Source organism: Biomphalaria glabrata, chromosome 13 (genome assembly GCF_947242115.1).
Source record: "Biomphalaria glabrata chromosome 13, xgBioGlab47.1, whole genome shotgun sequence".
In the NCBI taxonomy this organism is placed as follows: Eukaryota; Metazoa; Mollusca; class Gastropoda; family Planorbidae; genus Biomphalaria; species Biomphalaria glabrata.
The window spans coordinates 8166863-8180349 of record NC_074723.1 but is presented as its reverse complement, the minus strand read 5'-3'; the positions used below and the strand labels follow the sequence as shown (position 1 = coordinate 8180349).

The 13487-nt window shown below is 31.4% G+C and overlaps 1 protein-coding gene across 4 annotated transcripts in view; it reads left to right on the top strand.

Annotated features, from left to right (window-relative positions):
- Positions 1-301: 301 nt before the first annotated feature.
- The window catches only part of LOC106056062 (trifunctional purine biosynthetic protein adenosine-3-like), a 32929-nt gene continuing 19743 nt past the window's right edge, over positions 302-13487 (top strand). Inside the window, exons 1-3 of one of the 4 annotated variants that reach the window (XM_013212630.2) lie at positions 302-439; positions 13041-13194; positions 13289-13411. In XM_013212630.2, the coding sequence (XP_013068084.2) occupies positions 13050-13194; positions 13289-13411 (268 nt within the window). In that variant the 5' untranslated portion in view covers positions 302-439; positions 13041-13049. Of the gene's footprint in view, positions 440-463; positions 486-535; positions 557-11327; positions 11446-13040; positions 13195-13288; positions 13412-13487 lie in introns of those variants that run through there. The other 3 variants (XM_056008152.1, XM_056008153.1, XM_013212631.2) reach the window with 3 other exon arrangements.

Sequence of the window (13487 nt, the reverse complement as noted above, 5' to 3'; positions counted from 1 at the left end):
AAAACTACCGTCAGCTTTTCGCCTCCGCAATACTAATGTCCCTTTTAAAGTCTTGTTTGCTATTGGACACAAACCAGCTTTTACAGCGGGCAGGATAGAGACGATCGAACCAGTGCGCAAGCCGCACGACCAAGGCAGCCATCTATAAATAGTAATATAAAAAATTGATTAAAATATAAATAATCCGTATGTATTATTAAAATTCACAAAAATAATTTTGTACACAAATCGTGCCATTTCTTCATAAAAATTGGCCTACCCCCCTCCCCATAGACAGATATTTTTTTTCTTTTTGTTCCCTCGGAGAATCATGTAGTTGGCAACTTTATTTCTTTATTTTTTTAAATTTTATTACACGGGAAGCTACTCTTGAGAAGAAGAAACAATAAGAAAATAGGCTGGCACAGACTATGGTTATTGGTTCTCTCTTTTGAAAAAGGTAAATATCTGCACGTGTTAGAAATAAATTTAGATTATAAATAAGGGTACGATTTAATTACCACCACATCTACTGATCTAGACTTTGTAGTCTGAGACTAATCTAGATCTCTACTCTGTAAGATAGGCCTACTTTAACTTTAGTAAACTCAAAACTGTCTTTAGTTAGTCTACTTTCTTAGTTCTAGACTTTAGACTAAAGTTTTAGTTTAGAGTAGTTTAGACTACAAATAAATAGTAGTACAATCACTACTTCATACTACTTGTCACTAGTAGGTAGGCTGAGTAGTAGTAGTACTGAGTAGTAGTAGTAGATGTCTAGTCTAGATCTAGTAAATGATAAATCTATCATTTTCTATCTATAGTATAGCATGCCATAGCCATACATAGGATATATATTATTAATATTATAATATTATACTATAATAAGTAGTAAAACTAGACTAGTATTATTATAATTATAAGTATAGTATAGTATATAACCATGGAACTATACTAATGGAACACACAGCTTCGAGATTTTATGATCAGAGTGCCGTCGCGCATCTTTTTCGCGCACCATACCAATTTGAAAAATCGATGAGGATGCCAAAGAAGAAATTTACTCCGAGAGCCACTTGGATTGACCTTCATTGAGAGTAAAACTTCCCCACACTATATTTTATTAGATCTGTAAAAACTTTATCCATTTTCTGACTATCTGATAAAATAGATACAATTTCCCTGAATAATGGATCGTCACAAAAGATTTTTTTTTAAGGCCACTTCATTAAAGTAGGTGTTTCCAGTACTTCCTCATTTGGGTATTTTACACAAAATCTGGATTTTTTTTTATGTACATGTCATTTTTATCATCTGTCCCGCGCAACCAAACCATCCACTTTTCCCGGTCACCAATGTTCTTAACAAGATATCAAGAGAGAGAGGCTGGTCCATTATTAGCGTAGTCCAGCCAGCTTTTTTTTTTTTGACAATCTTTTTTCGTTCTCTCTCATGAAGGATATGTTTTGAAAATTAGTCTTACAAAATACAATTCCAAACCAACTCATGCAGTTATCGTCTTTTCACAGTATTGAGGAGTCATCCTTTTTGCTAGCCAGAGTGTTAATTGGCAAAAGTGAAAAATTCATTTTCTTTAATTTTTTTAAAGTAAATATTCATAACTATATCTTTTATATAATAATATATTTTTAAAATAATAATCTTTTATATAGACATGCTTTAATAGATCTAATAAATGATTAACTCTGACCTACCAATATGGGTATATAAATACTTAAATCTGGGTATTTAAAATTTCGAATGCGAATTTTTAAAAAACCGAACTTATATTGATCTAGATCTCTTGTATAATATCTAGAATAATATAGATCTACAACACCTAGGCCTAGGCCTAGACTAAAGTTAAAGACTAAGGTCTAGATTTATTTAACGTTGTAAAAAAAAAATCAATAGATCTAATATAGACAGTCATGAGATCCACTCTATTTTATCTAGATCTAGACCATACATGAGATCAATAATTGTCAATATGAATATTTATAGATCTAGTCAAATCTAGTGACTCTAGTCTAGATTTCTAGATATATCGATCATCTATCATGATCTAGTCTGTCTATAGCTATACTTACTATTATACACTTTTACAGTATATGAGTATACTCATACGAGTCATACTGGCTATACTATAGTATAGACACTATAGTTAGTATAGTAAATACTTTTTAATAGTAGATCTATAATCTATCAATTCTATCTAAATTATTCTAAATCTAGACTTCACTTTCACATCACATTCAGTCATTCACACGATTATTGATACAGACAGTGAATGAAACGAATGCAGTAGTTATACTGATTATACTTAAAGTGACGATACTACTTATAGATCTACCAGTTGATAAACATCATCATCATAGATAATAATCTACATCTATAATCATAGTGCCCTTTATTTAGTCAATATAGTCAAGTCAAGGTAGTGGAACGTAAACTCGAAGGTTTAATACAATATGGTATGAGTCTATGAGTTAGTATAAAATCTAATTATTTTGTTACTTTGTATGTGACAGTATGTCAATGTCTCAATTAAAATAATTAATATCACCAGCCATATCATTTTAAATATTTAAAAAGTAGACATAGATTTTTATTATATTATAAATAGATAGATTAGATCTACATATTATTTTACAAACTTTAGAAATGATTGATTTTATTTTTTATTGATAAGCCTTCTAGACTAGATCTAGCATCTCTAGCTAGACTCTAACATGTAGATTGTAGATCTTTGAATTGGATCGATATTCACCTTCCTAAATTGTCTCTAAAGTCTATAGCTGATTTGAGAGGCCCAACGAGGCAAGACGAGTCTATTAGTACTCTGTCTCTTGATCTATCTAGTAGGCCTACTAAGCTAGTGCATTAGCCATAGTGTAGTCAAATCTTGACAACTAGTCTTCTAGATCTAAGCTTCTAGAATAATTAGATCTAGATCCAGTTTAGATTTAGAGTATAAAAGTTTTTACTACCTAAAATACTAAATCTACTGATCTAAATTCTAGATATATAGATCCAGTTCAGATTAGGATATAAAAATATTCCACTAGCTAAAATTCTAAATCTACTGATCTATACTTAATATGTTAGATATTATATGACATCTATCTACAAAAATTATTATTAAGATATAATTATAGATTCTAGAGTAGTTATATATGTACATAAAATTTATAAATAAAAGATAAAATTTATGCAGGCCTAGGTCCCATAAATTTATAATTGATCCAGATCTATCAGTAAAAGTTACCTTCGATTGGCAGTTTTACCCAATCTAATCTATACAAGACAATTTATAATCCATGCCTTGCCTACACCCCATATATATTAGTTTCCATGCCATACCCAGACCCATGAGTTCATGAAATAATAAATGATGTGGTGTCAAGTTGGATCTATCCCCTGAAATTCAGTACTTTAATATAAAACTCACATATCTAGTTAATTATTTGCTGACACTCTGATAAACTTGGACTTGTGTGATACATATATGTTTCTTATCAGATTTAATTAATGAAGTTTTGGTGCATTTTAACCAGTGATAAGGCTACAAAAGTAGCATCAGGTGTATTCTAACCATTGGTATTTTTCCTGGCAACATTTCTATTCTAGTCTGTGATAAATTATAAATTAAAAAAAATGTTTGTAATGTTTCAGTTATTAACAAGTAGAACCATGGCAACCAGTTCTGATGATGTACCAGAATGGCTCAAGGATCATACTTATACTATTTCTACTCTCTGGGCAGACATTAATAATATTGGCATCCATTCAATATTTATTGTAAGTACTACTATACAATTTTTATTTTAGTTATCTAAAAGATGTTTTATGAACTGTGTGATTTTCATGGTCAAGCAACATCCAAATATCTGTGATGGAATTTAACATTTTTCTCTAAGTTTTTTTTTTTTTTTTTATTTATAACACCTTAAGCACATTCATTTTTCATGAATGCCTAATATACCTTGGCTGTTGTGCAGGCCATTCCTTTACAATAAACTGTTGAAATTAGGCAAAATTGTCTGATAATTTGTATGTTTGATACAACATTTTCAATTTAATAATATTATTTTTTAATTGTAATGTTTTCAAAAGAAATTAACCAATATGCCTAATTGTATAATTACAGTTATGTTTGGAAATGCAAGAAAAAGGCATGCATTCCTGAAAAGTCAATGATTGAATGCACCTCTTAAAGGTAAGGTACTGCAATTTTTCCCATGTACTTTTCTCATAAGCTGAAGTACTTGTATTTTTGAAAAACTAGTTTTCCATGAAAATGTAAATAATATATGTTATAGTTGCTTTTAGATTAGTTCAATGTGCATCAAATTAACTGAACATCTGCCTTCACCTATAGTAATAATTCATAACTATTAAGGTCAGGGCCATGTCTACACATTAACGCAGTAGCTCCTTTTAGGTACAAACTATTTTTAGAATGGCAAAATTATATAACTATAATTAATAACATATATACATTTAGCATGGTCAACACATATATCACACATATTTTTTAATTTTTTTAAAAATCCTTTTATTTATTTTCATAACTAGATAACTTTCTGTTATGAGAAAAGATGAGATTCTTGGACCCCTGCATAGCACCACCAGAAAGGAAAATCCCATCATGTTGCAAAATAAAAGTCTTGGACCAATTTTATTTTAAGATATATATATATATTATACTGTAAGCTGTATACATATTTATGTATATCCTGTCATTCAGCCAAAAGGTTTGGATTTAGTATTTCTTTAAATCTGTTTGATATTGTACTTGAAAACTATTAATCTGAGCCCCATTAAAACAAGAGGGAGTGCAGTGGATGAGTGGTAAGGGAAATTTTACTTTTTAAAAATTAAAATAAGAATCTAACAAAAGTAAACATATAAAACCTGGTGCAAAGGTTTATAAAATGTTGGCAAAAAAAAAAGCAACATCAATTAAATATTCTTAATTCCCTTTGCAAAACTTACTGAGAAGAACATGCATGTTGTTCCCTCATAAGTTTCTTGACAGAGGAAATCTTGTTTATATTAGATTTGAATTAAGCAAATTAAGAAAAAAATTATAATCATTATTTCAAATGGTTGTATCTAAACCTTATGAATTATTTTTCAGTTATAAGTATATTGAAATGAATGGATAATCATGAAATTGTTAAATAATTGCTGCTATCATTCCATTGACTAAAGAACCATAATTTTTTTTTTAAGTAATTTCAAAATTAATTAATTAATTTTCAAGCAGAGTTCACATAGATCTTGAGTGAAATTTTTCTTTTTTTGACTAATGCTTCAATTTTATTGTATCATTAGTTTTCTATTTTTATTACCCAGAATATTTTAAAAATGAGTACACTATTTTCATGTAATAATGTAACTTGGTATTCACACATCAAAATACGCTATAATCTTTAGGCCATATAGATTTGTATTAATATAAATTAACTTGCTTAAATTCATTGTAAATGTATATTGTTTGGATAAGAATAAAGTTTTTCTGTAGACAATTATTGTTCAAGATTTGTTGATGCTCCTGCTTAATAAATTATATACACAGGTCATTAGTTTTAACACACTACTGACACAAGAAAAACTGGTCCCCCCCACTTCCATTACATAGATGTAATAAAACGTGACCTCAAATCAGTGAACATCAATACTGACAATTGGGAAGACATAGCTTTAGACCGCAACAGATGGAGAGACAGTGACCAAGAAAGCTATGGACAGTGAAAGTACATAGGTCTCAGCTCAGGAAGAAAAACATACAATCCGAAAAACGGCCAGCTTCTCTACCACCGAAGCAAAAACCACCTTAACCTGTGCTATCTGTGGATGGGAGTGTCTCTCCGAAATAGGGCTCCACAGCCACATGAGGAAGTGTGCTCTGAGATGAAACCTTAGTCTTTCTATTTCTACGACTGAAGGAGGCCAATGATGATGATACAGGTCATTAGTTTTAACACGTCTGATAATAAATGACAGTACAAGTTATTGAATGAAAATTTGTCATTATTTGAGGTGCTTTAGGCCTACATCAATGTGAGGTACCAGTACTTTGATTGTGTCATATAACAATTTAAAGCAACATTTTGAAATGAATAGTGTGTAGAATTGACAGTAAATACATTTAAGTGATGGGCTGTGATCTGCATGAATTGAATTTGTGTTTTTGATCTTTACTTCAAGTAAATGTTAATGAACAATTAATTTTTAATGAATAAATAATTTAAAAATAAATACAAAGAAACCATAAACATCTACTTTATTTTAATAATTTTTTTTCATCAGAACAGAATTTCCAACTTTGCATTCTTAAAATAAAATATAATTTATTTAGACTAGAGTCAGAACACAAAATCATAGTTTTGAAATTAAGTAAATTAAGCTAAGCTGTGATCTCTTATAAACATTTGTATATAGACTACACACAATTTAATTATTATTTTTCATCAAATTGCAGGAACTAGTACATGTACTTATGCATATTTGACAATAAAAAACCTTAGTCAATGAAATAGTAATACTAGTAAATGAGATAAAAGTAAACTAAATATCATCAATGCTATTGAAGCCACACTTGTTTCTTTTTATCTTGTTTGGTGGACTGCAATTAAAGTTGCTATTAATTTTACTGATTGTCTTAGCTGAAATGCCAGTGTCGTCTCTTTGAATCCTAAGCTTATTTTCTTGGTTAATGGAAGTCCAGATGTTTGGAGTTTCATTTTAAACACCTATATATTCCGAAATGGCCTTCCGATAGGCAAAACCTATTTGCCTAACATGTCATATGCACATAAAGAGGTACCACAGAAATGCTTTAAAGACAAGTTTAGGCGCCAACTTGCTTTAACTGACATAGAATAAGAGAGCACCTGGTTGCATACAGCTTCAGAGCGAGACAGCTGGAGGTCACTTACAAAGGTGTGGTATACACCAATGAAAATTAATTGCCGAGGGTAGACGGCAAAAAGAAAAAAAAACTGATTCTACCACAGGTGGACAATGGTTATGCCTGTGCTCAGTGTGGCATAATATTTAGGTCACAGCTGGGGCTGAGTAGCCACTGGAAACATAGCATTCCTCATAAGTCTTCGGAATCAAAGACAAGCCTATCATTTTTGTAGAATAGTTTGTAGCTTCTGTAAATCATAGTAAATGCATGAAATGCTGTCACAAATGACACAAATCCTCTGTGAGTTTGATGGATTATAAACATCTTACTTCTTTGCTTTATATTAAATGGTCCTTCTGTCTGTTCCACTAGGTTTATCTAAATATCATTGATATGTCGTAACATGTCATCAAAATAAAAACTAGAATCTCTGCAACTGGTTTACAAGTCAGAAGTAATCAATAACACTTGCCATTTAAAAAAAAACAACAATTTAGATTACTGATTAGTCAAATTAGTGACTGATTATTCGATTCATTTTAGGCCTATAATTTTTTTATGTGAATATATAATGATCCTTTACACTTTGTGACTTTACTAGTAGATCTATACTTTGGAGTAGACTTGTTTGTTGAGCTAAAGTCGGAAGTACACATTGAATTTTACTGTGATCTAGTAATCATCTAGTCAAATGTAGTGTTCTACTAGTAGACTAGTACTAGATCTAGAGTCTAGTAGTAGAGAGAGTAGGCCTATCTGTCATATCGTGATCAGTAGGTGGCTGAAGTTTTATAAATCTATTCCATAGCAAAAACCCTGGCTAGATTTAGATCTAGTGGTCTAGACATCTAGATCTAACTAGAATTAAACTAGAAAACTGAATTAGAGAAGTAGCTTTCTGGATCTAGAACTAGAATCTATGTATTACTAATATTAGATCTAGTTGCGTCAAACGCTTAATTTTTGGTTGTTGTTTTTAATAAATGCACATAAAATACATTGTATTTTGGCAATAAAAATACCCAGTTGGTAGTCAAGTAATTCTAATAATTAATTAATGAATGACTCTATCAGTATTTATTTTAGATCTATCAGATTCATATGACTTATTATTTATCTTATTTTATATCATTCGTCCAAGAAAATCTAGCTCTAGATCTATTTCATTTTAGATTAGGCTATAGTTTTTTTTTTTGTCATTTTATTTAGGCTACAATATTATCAAGATTAACTTTTTCTTTGTTTCCCACGAGACGTGTATGCATATAGCCTAGTCCTTTCGATAATTAAAAAAAAACGATTAGAAATGCGTAGCCTGGAGTGTCAAAACTGTATTAGGCCTCCTATTTTTATTTCGTGCAATTTAGTATATCGTAACAAATACGCATTTGGCGGAACGGTAGACAGGTCTTCATCCAGATTTAGTGTAAATAAACCAAACACAGAAACACTGAAAGAGTGTATTTTCGGAATTTAGATTCTATTTTTTGGAAAATAAGTGGCATTTTATAGGGTGATCGAAAAAAACAACTTTTGTGACGATCTCTTATTCAGGGAAATTGTATCTATTTTATCAGATAGTCAGAAAATGGATAAAGTTTTTACAGATCTAATAAAATATAGTGTGGGGAAGTTTTACTCTCAATGAAGGTCAATCCAAGTGGCTCTCGGAGTAAATTTCTTCTTTGGCATCCTCATCGATTTTTCAAAATGGTATGGTGCGCGAAAAAGATGCGCGACGGCACTTCGACTCTCTTTGTCTTTGTAAAAAACTCGAAGCTGGTGTTCCATTAGTATAGTTCCATGATATAACTATAAGTATTTAAACTTATAAGTCATAATAAGTATTACTAGTATTAGTAAAACTTAGTAAGTCTATAAAGTTAAAGTATAAAACTCTATATTATTACGATCCTCTCTCCTAATCAGGCCTTCTGTAAACACTGCTAAACACAACACATCAAGAACTTGACAACAAGGCTCCAAATAATCTGGTACTTTAATAATGGTCAAATCAAACAGCCAATACGACACAATTGGCAACACAAACAACTGCTACAACGTTAGACTGTATATCACTGTACTAAACTCATAACTCTACTGTCTCTTCCTGGACTCGTACGTTTCACTGGAGGACTGCACCAGGACCGACTTCATGGATGACTAACAGTCCCGGTCTCAACGCTCTCCGTTCTTGAACTGCCGCTTTCCTACACACTGTGTCTGGTCTGCGCAGGCTTATGATCAGATGACCATAACACGGGTGCTATTCATGTGCAAAGTTCATGCCAGTACTGTCCCTTGCCTTTCCATATATAGCACGCTAAACTGTATTACTGGCCTGTGTCACCTATGTCAGCTGATCACACACAGTTAACCCTTTTGCGTCGTGAATAGGGTTATAACAATATGTACACTCAGATTATACAGTTACTATGTACATAATTATGACAATACTAATACTAATAGCACTAATACACTCATACTGTAAGTTGAGTAACTCCCACTTAAAATACTCATATCATAGACATAGTCATATTAAGACAAAGTCATGTAATACACACTGGGAGGACTGTGACACTATGACGATTATGATTGACTGTAACTAGTGTAACTATAGACTATAATAGATCTAGTATCTAGTCTAGTCATAGTGTCGGTCAGTGTCTTTATTAGTATCAGACTCTATATATACTATATAATATAGTCTTCTTAGTCTACCTACTACTATAGACTAGTCACTGTACTATAGAACTATAGACATTCTAAAGATACTATCTATATAGACGCTATAGTCTACAATTAAAAACGTACTTTTACTATCTATACTATATTAACTAGATTGATAGACCTAGTCTAGATCTAGATTCAATATATACTTTTTACCCTCAAAGTTAAACAGATCACACCCAACCATGCTGTATTGAAGGTCTGGTGTCTTGGAAGGCATTAGTGGTTCTGACACATTTTGATTCTGATGTTCAGCACATCTGCTACAATCCCTAATTGTCACTTCAATGTCTGCATTCATGCCTGGCCAATACATGACTTCTCTGGCTCTCTGCTTACACTTGACTATTCCTAAGTGAGACTTGTGAATCAGATTTAGCATGTATTTACGTAAGCTTGGCAGCATAAGTATTCTCAGACCTTTGTATATAATACCATCCGAAGTTGATAAACTGGTCTCTTGAATCCCAATATGGCCTGACTTCAATTGGAGTCTCGCTTCTTGTGTCTGGCCAACCAGTCATAATTTCTTCCAGAAGCATTGAATTTGAAAGTTCCTTGCTTGTACAGTCTTTAATTTCACTGTATTTCGAATCACTTACAGAGATCATATGCTCTGAATCGTCTGTAAATTGACATGTCTGCGAATCAGTTCGTTGTAGTAGTTCTAAGAATTCTGCTGTGTCACCACTCAAAATGTTCTCTTGATTAAGGTCTACAACCTCAAACCTTGCTTCCACCTCTTGTGTATTATTCTTCAAAGGTAGCACCACTGCTCCTAAAGTCTTAATGATGTGATTACTGTAAGACTTGAGTGACTTTGCTGAATAAGCAAGTTTTACTTTGTCTTTGAGCTTTTCAAATTCTGACTTGACAAGAATGTTACACCTTGCACCAGTGTCGATACGGAAAATTAATGTCTTGCCATGTACTACTAGTTTTATAGTCCACTTGTCTTCAATGACATTTTTTTACTTAGTTAACTTAGTACTATTTGTAGACTATTAATATTAATAATACTATAGATTATAGAATATACTAATATTAACAATATGTTAATATCCACTGAACAATTTGTCAGTGAACGAATTGTCACGAACAAACTGTCTGTGAACAAGTTGTTGATATGTCGGGTGAACAAAATGTCTGGTGAATGAAACGTTGTGAACTATTTGTCGGTGATTGAAATGTCAGTGAACGAATTGTCGTGTCCCCATATAGACTCTATAGACTGTGACTCTATGGTACTAAAACTAAAGACTTTAAGGTACTAGATCTATCATCAAAAACCATCTTTCAATTATTATTAATTTTTTTTTTTTATATAATGTTATAAAAGTAATATGTTATGCATTTCAAACAAATAACCTTCAGTTCTACCCTCTTTAAAAAAACATACACAAACGCATTATTTTCTGATTTAGAAGAGTTATATTTGGTGAATGTACATTGAAATAATTACGGTCTACTGGTTCATTTGGTAGAGGTACATGTATAATCTTATTTTGAGAAACACTACCTCTTGCAGTAGAAGGTACTTTAAGACAGCTTAATAATACAAATATTATAAAAGCTTAAGATAAGCTGGTCTACGTGTGAAAGTAACAATCTAGCACTTGCACTGTATTCTTCCCCTTTTTACCATGAAGTTCTACTTAATTTGTTTTTGTTTTAATGATGATTGCACTTTTCAGTACCATTTAGTTCCTGGCCTACATTGTTGATTAGATAAGGCATATACTGGCTTAGGTTTTACACTGTCATGATAAGCATTAGCCTTTAAAAAGCCTTAGAATTATTGTATAACACTACAGGTAATTTTCAAAATGTATTAGTCTTCAAACTATTTGTTTTGCTGTTTTTTTTTCTTTTCTAATTGTGGTTAAAAACTAATGTGGGTCTACTTTGTAATTAATAAGACTGAGATTATTAACATATAATATATCAGACGATCAGGGCTGCCGCAAGGGTTGTGGCCGCCTACATGCGAAATAAAAAAATGCTGCCCCTCCCTTTTTTTTTCTATAAAAGAGAAATGTATTACAATTGAGCTGGACCAAAAGTGCTTGTTGATTTAAATCCATTATATATATTTTTTTTTCTTGTTTGCACCTTTGTCGTATCCTTCATGTTTTTATTCCAATTTTGGATTTTTTCTATCGCGGCGTTACAAAGTCCATCCAGTCCATTTGTAACAGTAATTGGGCAAAACCCAGAAAATGTTCATGTGTTTCTAGGTGAGATGTATAAGAACCAGAAGCAATAATAATAGTGATTTGTTTGGTATGAGACATATCTGGTGTAGAATCACATTTTTTGTGAAAGTATTTAAGTGTGCTTATATACAATTTCACTCAAATTTTGAAATAGCCTGTTATTAATTGATACAAATACTCTTTTTGTGTGTGTAAATTAAACTGTTTGTGAATCCTTTAAAAGTGAGACATTGTTTATATAATTCGTTCTATAAAGGATGGCTAAGGCTTCTTTTCAAAATCATGCATTCTTTAATGTGTTGCATCTATTGTTGTTTTCTTTTCAATAGAATGTTTTAAAATAGTTTTTTCTGCATTATATTCATGTCTTTTTAAAATTTAATAAAACCCTAATCATTTACTCCTTTTGTACCTGTAATGTCATCTTTAATTATTTATTCCTAAAACAACTGACATGGACCATTAGATACAGATTAAAGTGATTTGAAATACAAAATTTAAGCCATTGATGGTGAATCTTTTTCAACATTCGTATTTTTTATATTGATTATCACAATTGTATTTTGGAGAGATGTGCATTGTGTCCACAATCATCTGGTGGATTTGGAGGTGCCTACAAATTTATCCAACACACCACTAGCAGAAAATAAAGCAACTCAGTGCTGAATATTTTTCTTGAATCAATATAAATAAATAATCCGAAGTACAAGTCACTTATACAATGACTTGAAATAAAACTTCTAAGGCAGTGTTTCTAGGACAGAAGACTAAAAAGTAAAGTACCAAAATGCATACAAATTTGAACTATAAATTGCAATACAAAAACTTGAAAATACTCAAAAATACACAGATAAGTAAAAAAAAACAACATCAATGACAGGAGGACAAATTTGTATAAGAGAGCTCTTTCTTAACAAGTGCTATTTGAACATGGAATCAGCCAGGAAAACCAATGGCTTAGTAGAAATTTTTAAACTTCTAATGGACACCTTTGATAAGTAATAATCTCTTTTTTTGAAGGAAAGCTTGTAATTAATAAGATAGTCTATGAGGAAATCAAACTTTATGTACAATCTCATTCTGATCTGTAAATGGTATGAAGTTGTTATATTAAGAGAAGCCAATTAAGGATAAATAATCATAGCTTTGGTACATAAATAACTATTTGAAATTATTGTTATTGTAACATCCAGGCTCTAAACATGAAAGAAAACATTTTGCTCATTGGGAATGGAGGGCGTGAGCATGCATTGGCTTGGAAGCTCTCACAGTCAGAGAATGTTGGACATGTGTTTGTTGCACCTGGAAATGCTGGGACAGCTAATAATGACAAAATCAGCAACATTGGTAAGTTTTTATATTTAAATAAAATACTTCAGTGTTATAAACAATTTAGGATAATTTCATTCTTTTTTTTTTTTTTTCCATTTGTCATTCTCAGGTTTGAATGTGAAAGATTTTGAAGCTATTTCAAGCTGGTGTAAATCTAACAATGTTGGTTTTGTCATGGTCGGGCCTGAAGATCCTCTAGCTTTAGGGATTGTTGATTTCTTAACAAATACTGGTGAGAACATTAGTATTTTTACAAGTTTTTTATTACAAAGCTTATATCAACTCAGTCTGTCTGGCCAAAAGTTTGT